The following is a 15,878-nucleotide window of genomic DNA, read 5'->3' as shown; positions in this document are numbered from 1 at the left end:
GCATAGGAGTATTGACTAGTCTTCCAGCATTGTCAAGGGCATGTGGGCTATTTCCTTTATGATGAAGGGTTTATGATAAAAGAATCTAAAAGAATCTTACCTTTATGATAAGGGGTTGAAAATTTTTCTGGGTTTTAATTTGTTTTCTCTTCCTTTCTTTCTGATCTGTTATGTAGAAATTAAGTATCTTTGCAATGATCAAATCTGACATATACATATATATATGATCCATGATCAAGATCCAAGAAACTAATTAACAAATCTTAATAGTTCATTAACATAATTAATTTTTTCTCACTGTACTTACATGTGCAAAATAGCTCACTAGTCATGATGATGATAATTAATTAAGTAATTACTAACTAACTAAACATATGATTCTGCCAGTGCCAGGATTTAATTTAATAGTGCTCGTGGACATGTTCATGTACAATGAGGTTAAAATTGTAAAGGGCCAATACATTTAATATCGACAACTAGTTTCCTGTCCGAAATGATTTCTCTTCTGATTTAAACCTATTACGTGGGGGGTTTTCCATTCAGTTTCACAATTATAGAATATGAACAATATTGTCCTCGTCAAAACTGCTATTTGATTAACTCCATCCTCGGACAGACATTTGGCGTTTCAATTTCATGTTTGTCTTTCTGCCCCTTTGCCAAAAAGCAAAGATACCCTTTTGTTCAGAACAGTGTGAATGGTCCCCTTATGCCTTAGTAACTTTTTATGATTAATTTGACATGATTACTTGCCCCATTGGCTCCAGTTTTACCAAAGCAATTCAACAGGTCTGCTCGGCCGGATTTTCATAAGCGTTGGCCCCTTTAATGAGTTCATTCTATCATTTTAGGACTTGATTTTTTTATATTAACATTTTAGGCAGGTACAGGAAAAGGACGTAAGTTTAGACTGCAGAAATAAATATTCATAATTTTATAAAGATTTATTTTTAAAATATATATATTTATAAGATAAGATTTGTATGATTAAGTACTCAGGGGTGGAGGGTCACGGCGCCCCCCCCAAAAAAAAGAAATTTTTTACTTAATATATATATTTTTAATTGTTCTGAAAAATAGTATATTTACGGGGTTGTGGTCCCTTTAAAATTTTTGAAATTTTATATGCATTATATATTTTTATACTCACAAAATAATTTTTTAATAATTTATATAAATAAAAAATAAATAAAATAATTTCACAAATTCTACTCAACTTTACCCTATATTTTAATTAAGTTTCTTCACACCTCTTTCACTCTTTTTTTTTCTCTTTCTTTTCTACTTTATCTTTTTTTTTTACTTTACCTTTTTTTTTATATAACTCATAATTAAAACACATTTAACTCTTTGAAAGAAATTTATAAGCTTAGACAATGACCGTGCATAAGTATTGTGTGAAATCGAGAGGATGTAAAATTTTTTTTATTTATATTATTTAACTATTTATATATTTAATCATTATGTGAAGTCTTATATATCATTTTTATATATTTATACATTATAATTTAATATTTAGTATTTTAAGTTTAAATATAAATAAAATAAGAATATTAGATGTTGATTGTATTAATTTTTTTTAGGTTTGATTAAAGTATGAGTAAGTTAAAAATAATTGACAAATTATTTAAAAGAAAATATGCAAATCATCTAAAATATTTTTCTATAGTTGAGCTATCAAGCTTAATAAAAATTGTGAAAAGAAACTTCGGAACTAAATGGATAATGAGTTTTTTGTAAATAATTTAATCGTTTATATTACAAAAAGACATTACTAGCATTTTCAGTATAGAGTCAATAATTGATGAATTTGAATATCTGAAACATTATCGAACACAACTTTCATAAAAAACTATTATAAATTTTTTTTTTATTTTTTTTGATTTACATGTTATATAAAATTGTCTATTATGAACCTTTTGATTATTCGTTAAATTCAACAATTTTTAGTTTTTATTTCTCTCCATCTTTTGATCTTTCAACAAAAATTAGTTGACTCTGCCACCGTAAGTAATAATGTATAAATATTATACATGAATAATGTGTCGAACATAAATTTATTAAAAAAAAATTTTTAAAAAGGGAACGGGCCAATTTAGTACTGTAAGTAGAGGACTCATGGTGGATTTCAATATTTTGGAACGAATGCATTGTTGGTGATGGCAATGATGAATTTTCTGTCTTCCCTTCACTTTGCCAGATTAAAGGGGACAAGGAACATGGTGCAGGGCTCATGGTCGTAATGAAAACTTTCCATTTGACGCAAAGAAATAGAGTGAAAACTTTCCGGAAGAGGAAACCCAGCCATGGGACTGCTTCGTCTCTCTTCTCCGAACTGTTTACTGGCCACTTGAAGAAAAGTGATGATCCTATTCTTTGGGCCTGGTCCTGATCCTTTCTGGACAGATTAAACATTGCTCTGGAAGTAAGGTCCAGAGCAAACCTGAGAAGCCCGTTCGGCCTGTTTCAACTCCAACAAACCTTTTTTAAGTTCCCGGGGTTTTTTTGAGTATCCTCCAATGACCGTTGTTTCCAAAGAAATGGGGCAGTTTCAGCTGCAACAGGCCTTGACACTGAAGCCATATCCATGCAAATTCATGCCTTTAGCTTCTTTTTCTTATTCCCCTTGTAGTCTTCTCCCAAAACTTTCCACAATTCGTCGTTTTCCCGGTTCTACGAGACTCACTGAACCCGTCAAGTTTCCTCTTCTTCAGTCTCTGCCCACCGTTCGACCTCGCTTGGTATGCAAGATGAACGGCTCAGGTTATTTTTACTTCTTAGAATCTAGTTATATGAAATCCATACTTGTACTTATCAGTAATTTTGGATCTTTTTTTTTAGTAAGGAGAATCATTTGCCTGCTGCCTTTCGAACAATCTTGTGTCAGTTCGGAATTTTGCCGAGCAGTTTATGTGCAAATGTTGATAAATCTTTGTGTCTAGAGAAGGGAACAATTTAATCAGTCTAATGTTTTACTTATTTAGATATTGTTTCGGAGCTAGAACTCGGAAAGTCAGGGGATAGACGAAAACCAGAGAAGCGGGTTAATGGAGTATTTTGGATCATACTTCTTAATCTAGGAATATACGTGGCTGATCACTTGTTTCAGGTATTTATGTATTTTGGGTTAGTCTTTCTTTGTTATTGATGGGCATTTTTCTTAATATAAAGGATAACCCGAAAAAGTTAATTTATGTGAGCTATATATCGGCCAAGGAAAAATAAAGTTTTCCATAGGTTCCATTGCTAGTCTTCTTGTTTTATATAGCTGGAACTGTCATGCTGACTCCAAACTTTCCTTCTCATTTTTTGTTTCTTTCTTTCAATAGGTTCAGGGCATTCAGTCACTATACTTGTACCACAAATGGCCTGCTTGGTACCAATTTTTGACATCGACGTTCTGTCATGCTAACTGGTAAGCTCTCTAATACTACTGGATTGCATAGCATCAAATATCAATACAATAGAAAACCAAGTAGAAAAAGCTTGTTTTTCTTGATAAAGAATTGCAGTCATTCTGCGAGTTTGTCTTATTTTTTCCTTAGATGTTCATTATTTTGCTTATGGTCTTTTTCAGGAAGCATCTTTCTAGCAACCTTTTCTTCTTGTACATTTTTGGTAAGCATTTTGCTCTTCTCTTTGATTTGAGAATGTTGTAACTTGTAGACATTTGAATTAGTTGATTTTAGGAGTTTGATGTTATCCTTATTTGTAAAACAGGGAAGCTCGTTGAAGAAGAGGAAGGGAATTTTGCATTGTGGATTTCTTACATTTTCACAGGTGCTGGAGCAAACATTGTTTCATGGCTGGTTCTACCAAGAAATGCAGTTTCTGTTGGTGCTTCTGGTGCCGTTTTCGGGTTATTTGCAATCAGTGTCTTTGTAAAGGTATGCTGAATTCTCCAGACGTATATGAAGAATGTAACTAAATCCCCCTTTCTCTCTTTTCCCTTTTTTTAGTTTTATTTTTATAAGTAATAATAAACTGTCAGACACTGGGGACAAACTTCTTTAACCCACTCTTTCTTGTTCTAGATGTCTTGGGACTGGAGAAAGATCCTTGAAGTGCTTATATTGGGCCAATTTGTTATAGAGAAGGTGAGAAATTTTAAAGGGTTATCATCAGTTTTCCATGATCCTGAAAGACTGTGTTGAACCCAAGGGTTAACCTCCTCAATGTTATGTTCTTGGCTTTGACAGGTGATGGAAGCAGCCCAAGCTTCAACTGGCCTGTCTGGCTCTTCCTATTCCTTGCAAAGTGTCAATCACATTGCACATCTCTCTGGTGCTCTTATTGGTGTTCTTCTGGTATGGCTTCTCAGCAAAATTCCTTCTCAACCTCCTGATAAAGAAATATCAAATTTGCATAGAAAGAGAGGCAGAAGTTCTTAAGAATTGAGTTGCTGATTAAATGATGATGGAGGTCTAATGCAATGAAGAGCTCGGATGGTGGATTAAATTGTTGAGGAACGGAATTGTAGCACAATTGCTTTATGCATGTAAATAATTCAATTATAAACAGGTTGTTGTTGTAAAATTTAATGATTCGATGAATTTTGAATAGCTTCCATAATTATTGCTATATTCTGAGAATAATAAAGCAATTAGCATTTCCAGTAAGATTTTGCACAAGCTATGTGAGAGAATTTTGTAATTTTCCTATGTTTTTCTATATAGCATATTTGTTTACAAGAATATATAATAAAGAGATTGTGAACAGATACAAAGAACAATAGTAACTTGCATTTCTCAGCAAGCCAAAAAGAATAAAGTAGTTCATCATTGTGGAAGAGCTCTGTGCTATCTATAGTAAGTATTTTGATAACTATTTCTGTTTCTTTGGACATGAAGTGACCCTAATTACACCAAAAGCTCATAAACTTGATTTCCTCAGTTAAGGAAAACCACTGTACATGAATGTGTAAGCTGACCATACATTCCAAGCTGCCCCTGACATTGCTTCCGGCAGACAATTGGATACCTTGCTCCAAATTTACAACCTAGTGGAAGGTACATTGATTTTGTAGCAAGCCATGAGCAATCCAATGGAAAATCAGCATCTCTCAGTACCATGCGACCTTTTCTAAGAGACACAGCTGACCCCTTTTGATCACCTGCAACTACACTTGGTATCTGTAAAACATTGGAATTTGAGGCAGCCATAGTTTGCTTGTGATATAATTTCTCTAAGCTTTCAATTGGTATGTCTTCTTTTGTCTCCATTTTCTGTTCCTTACTTTTAAAGGTCCAAAGTATTCTATTTGCCTCTTTTGTCAAACCAATGGCACGCCAAGCTTCAGCAATGAGGAAGATAGTGGATTTCTCAGGCTCAACCTCAAATTCTTTCATTATTTGGAGAATTTCTTCGGCTTTCCATGGCTGCTTGGCTTCACTATATCCCCAAACTAGTGTCTCAAAGGTCTTCAAATTGGGAGAAATTCCAGATTCACACATTTGATCAAAAATCTTGATTGCAGAATCCATTCTTCCAGTACTGCACCACCCACTAATAACAGTTGTAAGGATTACAACATTTGGGCGGGATCCTGTTTTAATCATGATTGTTAGGAGTTCTTCAGCTTTCTCTGGTTCTTGTGCTCGCACATAACCTTTAGCAAGAATACTATAGGCATGAATGTCAGGCTGTATACCTGCTTTCACCATGTCATCAAAGATTTCCCTGCACTTACCCATGAAACCTGCTGAACTCCATGCATTCATAATAGTGCTAAAGGTTATAACATCAGGTTTGACCCTAAATTCTTCCATCAGAGTAAGTACCTGCAGATCAAAGCTTAACATGAGTTTATGTTCTTTTCCAGATGGAAATATTCAGCAGACAAGCACATATATTTAAAGAAGAAGAAGAAGAAAATGAAGACTTAGAAACCAAAACAAGCAGAACCACAGCTCAAAAGCTGTAGGAATTATAAAAATCTTGTATTGCTCTAAATGTTTGCTTAGATGAAAGGAATTGGAAATAAGTATAATCATTGGTCTAACTCACCTCATCAACCCCATCTCTGTCCATGATGTCAACAAAACCTTTGATCAGTGAGTTAAAAATCACAAGATTAGGATGTAATCTGAGTTCCTTCATCCTATACACAAATCTCAAGGCATCCTTTATCCTACCTTCTTTACGATATCCACTAATAATGATGCCGCAAGTTCGCTCATTAGGCTGCACACCATTTTTCTGCATCTCTAAAATCATTCCTTCAGCTCTATCAGTCTCATTATTCTGTGAATAAGCAGTTGCTATGGTATTGTAAGTAACAGCATCAGGTTGCATGCCAGAGGCTATCATCTTATTAACCACATTCCAAGCTTCTGTCATGTTCTTCTTTTTGCACCATGCTCTAACAAGTACATTATAGGTCCTGAGATTGGGTTTGACATTCCCCTGTTGGGACATCAGGTCTACCAGTTTAAGAGATTCTTCAGGCTTACCAGCAATGCCATACCCTTTGATTAATGTATTATAAGTGCTAGTAGTTGGTTTCAATCCATTCTCCCTCATCTTCCAGAAAGTTTCCATGGCTTTTTCAATGTTTCCAGATTCAGAGAAAGCATTTATAACAGCATTGAAAAAAATTGAGTCAGGCTTCATTACATTTTTTTCCACTTGAGAGATTATAGAATGTATGGAACTGAAGTGCTTCTGGATGGTCAAGGCAGCCAAGAGAGTTGTGTAAGTTACCAAAGATGGTTTATGACCTCCTTCAACCAAACTGTCAAAAATAGACTGAGCTTCCTGAGGTTTTCCTCTTTCTATTAGAATATTCATTAGCTTTGTCTGGGAGCGCACGGTTTGGCAACTTTCTTTTGTCGTGCAGATGGAGCAATGAGATTGATTTTGGAGATCCATAAGGGCAGCAATGTGGAACTACTATTTTTTATCCAGCTCTACATATCATCCATGGAAGTTTCTGAACTTAAAACATACCACATTAAAACCTTAACACCGGCAAGTTAACAGATAAAAGTAGTAAATCAATCAACCTCAATGCAGAAGAGCCAACGTGCAAGAATTCAAGCAGAGACCATAATTCCAGTAGAAAAGTTTGGTGAAGAACACATTAACATCAGGAAGAATAAGTTAATTCCATCCACGTGGGCCCACCGGAAAGCAGATATACAATCAATACAAGCATGGCATTTCCCTACATGCATAAATGAAATGCTATACTATCTACTAGTAAAAGCAGATTATGAAAATGGAAACCCACTTTTTCCCCGATTAAATGCTTTACTTTGATTTTTTTTTCCTTCAACAAGAATACCCAGTCATTAGAACATGAAAAACACGTAAATTACTTTCCTGAAAAGTAATTTGCCAAAAGTAATTATAAAGAAGACAATAAATACCATATTTGGATTCTAGAACTGGAACCAATCATTCGGATTTCTTTCCTAAGCGTTTTTCATTTCTGAAAAACAAAAACTGAAACAAAATAAAAAACGACCTGTTCTTGGAGTCCACCAAAGATTTCAACTAAAGAGAATCACCAACCAAATTTCACAAACTACTCCCAAATTCCCATCTGGGTGTTTCACATTGTTTCCTATTGATCAAGAAAACAAAAAGAAGGATTCACCACAAAATGGCAAATATATAGTAAAAGCACTAAAATTCAATGCACAGATCAAGTATCCATCTAATCATCCACGATACATAAGATTTACTGCTTCACTAGACCACGAAAAGGAAAGCATTTAAAAAAAAAAAAAACAAAACAGCAACAAAAAAGAAATAACCCAAAAATTTGGCATTAAGGGAGTTCTGATAATAATGGAAAGGAGCTTAATTTATGCAAGGAAAAAGTCACCCTGATGAATAATGAGCAATGGAAAAATGGCAGAGTGAAAGAGTACGTGAGTGAAACGTACCTGACGGGGCTAGTTGTATCTTGGGTTCTTGCCAGAAAATGTAAGAGAGTAAAGAAAGAGAAGTTTTTGATTGGTGGAGTTATGATGTGCATGGAGTAGGTGTCGTGAAATGCAATAAAATAAATGTTATCCACATATTAAAAAACAAAAAAAAAACCCATTGGTGACAAACATATGGAGATAAGAAAAACAGAAAGTGCGGCTGAAATTTTTGAGATATATTGCTTCTTCTTTCCCTTTCTTTCTCTATTTTTTCTCTTAAATTTTTTTTATCCATTACTATTTTTAGAATTTATTGCATCTCTTTTTTTTATCTGAGAGAAAGGTCCAGGTTGACAGGGCCGGGCTGGATTGGATCATGGTAGGTTAAAACCCAAAAACAAGAGATAGACGAGAAAAGGAAGAAAGCAAAGATTTGACGAAGTCTGGCCCAGTCTACAGTTCCTCGGACCGTCTCATCTTGCAAAAGGAAAAAAAGAAAATGTTTTTGTTTCTTTCCTTGTATCGTATGTCTGAAACACACTTCCCGGAAAAATGGTTTTGTCCTGGAAAGAGAAATTCGAAGAAAGAAAATTCTTTCTTTGATTTCATTATGACCCAGAAAAAAGAAAGTGCTGTAATTAAAAATATCAGATCAGAGGTTTTTAGTTTTACCCTACTATGATGAGGATGATGATAATGCATCTGAATGTTCGTCCCTTTTTGTTTAAATTCCATTTCTTCATCTAGAATCTTCTTTTCTTCATCGTCCTGTCTATTCTGTAGTAAAAGAAAGAAATGTTGAGGTTGTGGAAATGGTACCAGAATTGCTTGGCAATCCACCCGGTGAAGACACAGGTTATAAGCTCAGGCTTGATTTGGGGATTTGGAGACATAGCTGCTCAAACCATTACTCATTCAACTGCCAAGAAACACCGTCATTTACAGGTGAAGCATCACCTTTCCTACTTTAATATCTGATTATTTTTTTCCCAATGTCTCTTCTTTTTCGTGCTGTTTGGAAAAATGGGCAGTCTTTCAATTTCCAATTTCTCCTGCCCTTGTTGCTGCACATGTTTTTCCTCCCCTGATGAGATTGGTTGGTAGGTTCTTCTTGGAAGTAAGGGGGTAATCAGTGTTTCTTGGAGTATAGTTTTAACATGTTGCTCTGTAATTCAGGTTTATCAGTTGATACTTGTTCCTTTTGTATTTCGTCTGCGGTTTTGTAAAAAGTTACGATGAACACACTGCAGCCCTTCTTTTAAAGAGAAAACTAGAACCTAAATTTACTGGGGTTGAGAGAGAAAACTAATTTACAAAAAAGAAAGAATTGTGAGTTGATATATTTCATTTTACTTGGTTGGCATTATGATTCCTTGAAAAGGAGGAATTTTCAGTTTTTTGGTCTGTTGGTTACATGCATGAAAGAATCTTTGACATGGGAGCTTCAATTTAATGGGTGCAGTTTTGCATCAGTCGCCACTTGATGAAGGTCATGACATTCAGGTAACTGCAATGCAAGGAAGAGCATGGTTGCAGAGTTTCCTTTGATCCAAGCCCCATTGTTCCTGTTGCACAAAGTTCACCTCTTTAAAATAATTTAGCTGTTGTAAACATGTCAGTAATATAAACATGCATTCTGACTTATGTATATTCTGAGCATCTTTAGTTTTGTGAGTATTTTACTGTTAATCAGCTTATTTATTTTGGTAGACTGAAAATTTCCCTTTTTGTACCAGGAAGAGGATAAAGAATTAAAGATCAATTGGAAAAGAGTGGCTACAACAAGCTTGTTTGGGTTTGGATTTGTTGGACCAGTTGGCCATTACTGGTAATTATCCACTGCCTTTTGTGGATGTATTTGGCTAAAGAATGTTAAGTTCACATCAAAACTACTGTTCACTGCTTACTCATATATCTTAGAGCTAGCAATATATGATTCCTTCCATGCATCAAAAGATGTGATGTGGTAAAGACTTACAATCTGTAAGGGGCTTTATTCTGGGAACAAGAGATGGCTCATGGTGGCCTAATTTTTTCTTATTTTTGGATTGGCTTCCCAACTTGGAGGTCAAGGAATTCTTCCATGGTTAAGATAAAATAACATTCAATTCCTAACTCCCTTGTGCATTTTTATGTATGTGAAAACCTTTTGTTGGGAACTCTAATTTTTTGGTAATGTTTGTAGGTATGAAGGTTTGGACCGATATATAAGGTTAAGACTTTGTCTACAACCAAATTCTTTTCGTTTTGTGGCTACTAAAGTTGCAATTGATGGGTTCATCTTTGGGCCATTGGATTTACTTGTGTTTTTTACTTACATGGGATTTTCTGCTGGAAAGAGTTTCCCTCAAGTCAAGGAAAATGTAAAGAGAGATTTTGTCCCAGCCTTAATGCTTGAAGGGGGTGTATGGCCAATTGTACAAGTTGCAAATTTTCGGTATATACCAGTGAGGTACCAACTACTATATGTAAACTTCTTCTGCCTGTTGGATAGCTGTTTCTTGTCATGGATTGAGCAACAAGAGGATGCTCCTTGGAAGCAGTGGCTGAATTCTTTGCTACCTTCAAAGGAGAAAAGGGGTCAGGGTGGATGAATTATCAAAATTGAATGCTCATGCATCCAAGGACCCAATATCATAATGCAAATACATAGTAGGTAAAAGATAATACTATGGAGAATGCAAAAGTTTATGGTTTCAATAGTTGAACTTTCACTATCTCTCAGTTTTTGTTTTTCCCCCTCTGGATATAAGGAAGTCAGTTAAGATTTTGATAATTCTCCTTGCTAGGGAGATATATTTGGCTGTTGATTCTCTTGCCTGGCTCCCCTGCAGCACTCGTGCTTTCTACTTTATAGTCTTGAATTAGCAGCATGACGTCCCCATTACACTAGATCTCAGTCTCATACAATCGTGAATTCCATTCCTGTGTTTATTGTCATAGAACAAATTACATTTTAGCCTACAATGCATGTGACAAAACTATTCAGTACTTTATCTATCCGTTGTTGCTGCATGGAGTAAGACTATGATTATGTAGAAAATATGCAGCAGAAATCTGGTTGGGAGGCTTAACGTACTGCACAACCTCAACTTTCCTGGATGAATAAATAAATAATTAAAATTCCTGTACTGAATTTAAGAACAAATACCACATTTAAAAGAAGAAAACGACCAAAAAGGGTGGATGAATAGGTAAACAACCAGTTAAACTATCGGCACTAAATCAAGTTTGATGTTAAGCTTGCGCATAGATTATCACTAATTCTCTCTGCTTTCTGTTTTGTCATCTGTTCCTCAGTTTGCTCTTTGGGATTCGCTGCTTGAGCCAGATGGGTTAAGGCCATATTCACTGGTGGTTTCACTGTTTCCGCTGATACCATAGTTCTTACTGCCCATTGATGTATTAATTTTCTTCATGTTCTCGTATTGTCGGGCTTTTTGAATCGGAGTTTCTGAAGACGTGTACATTGAGCTGTTCCAGGACCTTCCTCCTACATCAAGATAAGAGAGCGAAAGATCTCCTTCTAAAGCACGAACTACCTGCATTGGTTTTGCGACTGAGTTGAGACAATCTGGGTGTTTTCTCTGTTCTTAACTGCTGGTGCGAATTTTATTTTAACTTGAGCAAATAAATAAGCACCGTTTCTACCTATGAAAGCCCTGTGAACTTGGAATCTCCTTAATTGCATGTAAGTTTATATTCCACTACCCCACCAGAAAAAAGAAAAGGGACTGGAGATACCTGGCTCATTCGAGGTCTAAGCCATGCTGACTGGCGTATGCAAGCAGCAGCACAAGTGACCATGCATGCCATCTCGCTCTTGTTGTAAGCGCCCTGTAACCTTGGATCAGCAAGAGCATCAAAATCATCGTCTTCGAGTGCACGACCTAGCAAGGGCCTCGTCTATGCCCAAAAATATAGTAACAGAACTCGGTTAATCAACTACTCATAGTCATAGCATAAAGCACTGCAACTACTATTTAGTCTTGACAATGCAAAACTGGAATTGAGAAGGGACAATTTGGGTCCAAGCTTCAAAGGCAGAAACTTGGTCTAATAGTGGAGGAACCACGACAAGCACTTTGCAGATCAGATAATCCAGAACCCATTTTAGTAAACTAACTTGGTTTTCCATCATGTGGTAGATAATATCAGTTGATATGAAAAAAATGCAAGAGGACTTACCCAGTCAACGAGGCTCTCGTTTATGGAGAATTCTTTCTTGATGATTGGTCGACGCCCAGTTATAAGCTCTAAAAGCATTACTCCATAGGAATATACATCTGATTTATCTGTTAATTTGCCAGTCAATGCATACTCTGGAGCAAGGTATCTGCAAGCCGTTTGCTGTTAAAGCAAATGTATCCTCCAATACGAATGAAAATTAACAAATATGCGTCCTAAATTGGAAAGGGGGAGGGGTGAGAAAAGAACGGATCTAACCCAAAAGTTCCCACCACTCTTGTGGAGACATGAGTGATGGAGGAACTCGCATCGGAGAAAATCTTGGCAAGGCCAAAGTCTGAAACCTGAATGCAAGACATAAAGAGTCCATTAACAAGGTACACAAGTCAACAGCAAAAAATCCAAATAAGAAAGGAACCTCACTTCAGTGCTTAATTGTTAAGCACTGGATCTTATAGGAAAAGCAACACAACTTACTGAACACCTCCTACTTTTGAGCAATCAGAAACATATGTAATAACAGAAGTATCCTGAAATTACTTTATAGTTCATACTACAAGTTAGGACAAGCCTGCACTGTAAAACTAGATAACTAATACAGAGATTTGGAGACCTACCTTTGCCTCAAATCGAGGATCGAGAAGAATATTAGCTGCCTTGATATCGCGATGAATGATTGTCGGACTGCCTGTAGATAAAATCTACTTTAGTCAGACCTAGACTCTGAAAAGATGTCCTAAGTAGTGATTTTGAGAACTATATATGTGAAACGAATGCCAGCATTGAATCATTAATGATAGCTCTTCCTTAATTCATCAGGTTCATCCATTAGTTGATTCTTAATGCAGGAAAAGAGCCGCAAGTAAAATTTTCAGAGACAGAATGTTAAGAAACGAACTCACAGTCCTCATGGAGGTATGCTATTCCTTTTGCAGACCCTATAGCAATTTTGAGTCGGCTTTCCCAAGCTATAACCGGCTGACCATTTCCTACAACCAATTGCGTTCGATGATTAGTGCCACATCTTAAGCTGAATTGGTAACATGGTTGTGCATAGAAATAGGCATCATGGCACCAAAGACAGAATTCTAACTATCCACAGGGAAACCTACAGCTTATTGAGAAATCACTCTTCAAATGAAGAGAAGGAAATGACTAACCATGCAAGTGGAATTCCAAGGTTTTGTTTGGAACAAACTCATAAACAAGCAACCTCTCAGCCCCAGTAATGCAGTAGCCAACCAGGGAAACAAGATGTTTGTGATGCACTCGGCTAATCGTCTCGACCTCAGCCTGAAATTCACGCTCCCCCTGATGACTCCCAGCCTTTAATTGCTTAACTGCAACTTCCTGCCCACTCGGCAGTACTCCTTTGTGGACGTAACCGAAACCGCCTTGTCCAAGGAGGTTGGACTCAGAAAAGCCATTGGTGGCCACGAACAATTCATCATAAGTGAAAATGCCATTTGAGGACCCTGAATTGTTAGTGCCAGAACCTTCAGCATTGGTGAGAGGCGGTTGAGGCAGGGCAGTTGGTGGCACTGTGATAACATGGACTCCTGGCGGTGGGGCAACTTTTTCTTGTTCATGTTGGATTGGAGCAGCACAAAGGTCATCTAACAACTCAACCAAACATTGAAATTCCATCAGAAAGTTAGAGAAAGTAGTTTTGATTGCAACAATTATTTACCAATTAATCTAACCTTTTGTCACCAAACATTGTTGTTTTCTTCTGTCCTCCAAAGGCTTCTGTTTTCTCCTTCTACTTTTGCAACAAATGCAGACGAGTGCAAACACAACAAACAGTAGAATTCCAACACCAATGCATGAAACTATAAGCCCAATTGGAGAATTTGACCCCTGCTGAGTGGTTGGCAATCCTCCTTTTCCAACTGCTAACGGTAATGGTGGTGGTGGTGCAGGGAGCGGAAATGCCTGAGACGATCCTGGAGCGTCAGGAACCCCAACAGAATGAGAACCTGCAGGTGGTGGCGGAGACTCTAAAGAAAATGGTGGTGGATCAGTAGGTGGCCTTGGTGGAGGCAGAGAGGGAGCTGTTGTTGCTGGAGGTGGAAGAATAATAGATGGTGGAGTTGGAGGGGTGGGAGAGGGAAGTGGAGAAGTTAATGGCAAGGATATAGGGGGTTGAGGAGTTTGAACTGGAGTTTGGGGGGGCGGTGGGGAAGAAATGACCAATGCTGGTGGTGGGGGATGCGGTGGAGAAGCTACTGGACTAATGGTATTAGCTACAGCTGATGGTGGTGGAGGTGTAACAAGTGGCGGTGTTGGAGGCTGTGGAGGAGCAACCGCAATGACTGCAGGTGGGGGAGATGCCACAGGGAGAAATGGAGGTGGAGTTTCCGAGGTTGATATAGGGGCCAAAGGCGGAGTCAGCAAGGGTGGAGAAACAACGGGAGATGCAGAATTTGTTGGCGGAAATGGTGGGGAAACGAGTGGTGCTGCTAGAGGTGGCTGCACCACCGGAGGTGACTGTTGAGGAGGCGGTGAAGTGGTGAACGGCAAACCTTCTGGAGACGGGGACGATGAGGGTGCTAACAACATTGTTGAATCTTATCCCCGGAAGAATTCTTTACAAGTTCTTTTGGGTAGTCCACATGCAAATCACTTGATTAACTATCTGGGTGGATTCCATAGCTGGAATTCTTCTTTCTTTCTTCACAATTCATGAATCCACAAACAAAAAGCCAAGTAATATTTTTACTGACAAAAACTAGAAACCAACCACTCAGACAGAAAGAGACAGGAAGTAGTTAGTACTACTTGCTGGTTTCTTAGTAAATTTCAACACTCTCTAGCCTGAGCTAATCTAACAATTTTAAAATAGTTATGATAAGTCTAAGCTAATCTAAGCAATTTTAAAATAACACTAATTCACGGACCACGAAATGAGAACTCGTCTCCAACAGGTGGGATGGGACCACCTACCCACTCGAAAGCGGGGACGTGGATAGTCACTTACTAGTTATTTTGTTTTATTTTCATCTATTTAACGGACCAAATAATCATGTAAAGTTTTTATTACTTAAAAGTGATTCACATCTTATTACAAGTTTATTATAATTTTAGCATTTTTTTAATTTTAAATTATATATTATTTTTTTTCTCTAAAGAAAAAAAGCATTATTCATTATCTTAAGTATGCAAGAAAGCTCTCCAATTCCTTATAAAATCGTCAAATGAAATTTTTAATATTTTTCCTCGTAAATAAATTTTACTAAAATGTAAAATATGTAACAAAAATTATCATATAATTTGATTATTACTAGAAGAAAAACAACTTTTCTTTCTCTCTTTTTTATTTTTTTTTCATAAAAAATTCATCTGTCAAGAGAATTTCAAAATTATCTCGTTTGAAAAAAATTAAAAATTAAAAATATTAAAATTCTTGAGAGTTGGATAAGTGATTTTGAAAGCTAGAACATCAACATTTATTATATTTCTTTTTTTTTACATAATTTTTATTTTCTTTAACTCTACCAACAAAAACTTATTTTTAAATATATTTCTTAACTTTTTTTATATTATTAATACTCTTTATACATTTAAACAAATTCACTTACATCCATATTGCATATTTTTTTCTTTTTTTTTTATAATAATTATTCTTTTTATATCATCAGTATCCAATATTCAAATTTTAACTTAAATTAAAATTATCCAAACAATTTAATTAATAACTGAAATTTGTCTTTCTATATATCTACAAGTCTGCTTTTGATATTGTGCCATGTCCTACACAAAGAACGCCAGCCATCATTCAAGGAAAAAAAAGTAGGGAAATAGCAGGCGATCTTG

The 15,878-nt window shown here is 36.3% G+C and overlaps 4 protein-coding genes across 8 annotated transcripts; 2 read left to right on the top strand and 2 right to left on the bottom strand.

Moving 5' to 3' along the window:
• Positions 2,125-4,653, top strand: LOC18587928 (rhomboid-like protein 11, chloroplastic). Its single transcript, XM_007011990.2, has 7 exons — positions 2,125-2,763; positions 2,985-3,109; positions 3,330-3,415; positions 3,578-3,618; positions 3,721-3,887; positions 4,035-4,097; positions 4,200-4,653. The coding sequence occupies exons 1-7, from the start codon at positions 2,520-2,522 to the stop codon at positions 4,389-4,391; spliced, it is 918 nt and encodes a 305-aa protein (XP_007012052.1). The 5' UTR covers positions 2,125-2,519; the 3' UTR covers positions 4,392-4,653.
• LOC18587927 (pentatricopeptide repeat-containing protein At5g25630) lies at positions 4,638-7,999 on the bottom strand. Of its 2 annotated transcripts, XM_018127333.1 has the most exons (4): positions 7,893-7,999; positions 7,005-7,567; positions 6,007-6,931; positions 4,638-5,780 (listed from the first exon to the last, which is right to left on the bottom strand). In XM_018127333.1, exons 3-4 carry the CDS (start codon positions 6,868-6,870, stop codon positions 4,890-4,892), a joined length of 1,755 nt encoding a protein of 584 aa, XP_017982822.1. In that variant the 5' UTR covers positions 6,871-6,931; positions 7,005-7,567; positions 7,893-7,999; the 3' UTR covers positions 4,638-4,889. The 2 variants fall into 2 exon arrangements, with proteins under 2 accessions (XP_017982822.1, XP_007012051.2); XM_007011989.2 differs by lacking the exon at positions 7,005-7,567.
• LOC18587926 (protein Mpv17) lies at positions 8,228-11,526 on the top strand. Of its 4 annotated transcripts, none has more exons than XR_001929441.1 (5): positions 8,228-8,819; positions 9,337-9,377; positions 9,611-9,702; positions 10,060-10,526; positions 11,175-11,265. XR_001929441.1 is itself a non-coding variant. In XM_018127335.1 (4 exons), the coding sequence occupies exons 1-4, from the start codon at positions 8,687-8,689 to the stop codon at positions 10,466-10,468; spliced, it is 675 nt and encodes a 224-aa protein (XP_017982824.1). In that variant the 5' UTR covers positions 8,229-8,686; the 3' UTR covers positions 10,469-10,684. The 4 variants fall into 4 exon arrangements, 2 of the variants coding, with proteins under 2 accessions (XP_017982824.1, XP_007012048.1); XR_001929440.1 differs by having other exon boundaries at positions 8,232-8,819; positions 10,060-10,530; positions 11,175-11,526; XM_018127335.1 differs by lacking the exon at positions 11,175-11,265 and having other exon boundaries at positions 8,229-8,819; positions 10,060-10,684.
• LOC18587925 (proline-rich receptor-like protein kinase PERK14) lies at positions 10,936-14,860 on the bottom strand. Its single transcript, XM_018127332.1, has 8 exons — positions 13,766-14,860; positions 13,223-13,678; positions 12,965-13,051; positions 12,680-12,750; positions 12,321-12,406; positions 12,063-12,210; positions 11,619-11,780; positions 10,936-11,416 (listed from the first exon to the last, which is right to left on the bottom strand). Exons 1-8 carry the CDS (start codon positions 14,622-14,624, stop codon positions 11,171-11,173), a joined length of 2,115 nt encoding a protein of 704 aa, XP_017982821.1. The 5' UTR covers positions 14,625-14,860; the 3' UTR covers positions 10,936-11,170.

The sequence above is a fragment of the Theobroma cacao genome, chromosome 9 (genome assembly GCF_000208745.1).
Source record: "Theobroma cacao cultivar B97-61/B2 chromosome 9, Criollo_cocoa_genome_V2, whole genome shotgun sequence".
Classification (NCBI taxonomy): domain Eukaryota; kingdom Viridiplantae; phylum Streptophyta; class Magnoliopsida; order Malvales; family Malvaceae; genus Theobroma; species Theobroma cacao.
The sequence above is the reverse complement of the archived record's forward strand: the minus strand, read 5'-3'. Positions and strand labels throughout refer to the sequence as shown.

What these genes read in the sequence shown, in the direction of transcription:
- LOC18587926 (XM_018127335.1), top strand. Translation starts at nt 8,687, where the DNA reads ATGGTACCAGAATTGCTTGGCAATCCACCCGGTGAAGACACAGGTTAT. An exon ending in ATGAAGGTCATGACATTCAG is followed by an intron (nt 9,378 to 9,610) that starts GTAACTGCAATG and finishes TTTTTGTACCAG; the next exon opens with GAAGAGGATAAAGAATTAAA. An exon ending in GGACCAGTTGGCCATTACTG is followed by an intron (nt 9,703 to 10,059) that starts GTAATTATCCAC and finishes TAATGTTTGTAG; the next exon opens with GTATGAAGGTTTGGACCGAT.
- LOC18587927 (XM_018127333.1), bottom strand. Translation starts at nt 6,870, where the DNA reads ATGGATCTCCAAAATCAATCTCATTGCTCCATCTGCACGACAAAAGAA. An exon ending in ACAGAGATGGGGTTGATGAG is followed by an intron (nt 5,781 to 6,006) that starts GTGAGTTAGACC and finishes TTTGATCTGCAG; the next exon opens with GTACTTACTCTGATGGAAGA.
- LOC18587925 (XM_018127332.1), bottom strand. Translation starts at nt 14,624, where the DNA reads ATGTTGTTAGCACCCTCATCGTCCCCGTCTCCAGAAGGTTTGCCGTTC. An exon ending in AGCATACCTCCATGAGGACT is followed by an intron (nt 12,751 to 12,964) that starts GTGAGTTCGTTT and finishes TTTTATCTACAG; the next exon opens with GCAGTCCGACAATCATTCAT. An exon ending in AGAGTGGTGGGAACTTTTGG is followed by an intron (nt 12,211 to 12,320) that starts GTTAGATCCGTT and finishes AACGGCTTGCAG; the next exon opens with ATACCTTGCTCCAGAGTATG.
- LOC18587928 (XM_007011990.2), top strand. Translation starts at nt 2,520, where the DNA reads ATGACCGTTGTTTCCAAAGAAATGGGGCAGTTTCAGCTGCAACAGGCC. An exon ending in CAATCAGTGTCTTTGTAAAG is followed by an intron (nt 3,888 to 4,034) that starts GTATGCTGAATT and finishes TTCTTGTTCTAG; the next exon opens with ATGTCTTGGGACTGGAGAAA. An exon ending in GCCAATTTGTTATAGAGAAG is followed by an intron (nt 4,098 to 4,199) that starts GTGAGAAATTTT and finishes TGGCTTTGACAG; the next exon opens with GTGATGGAAGCAGCCCAAGC.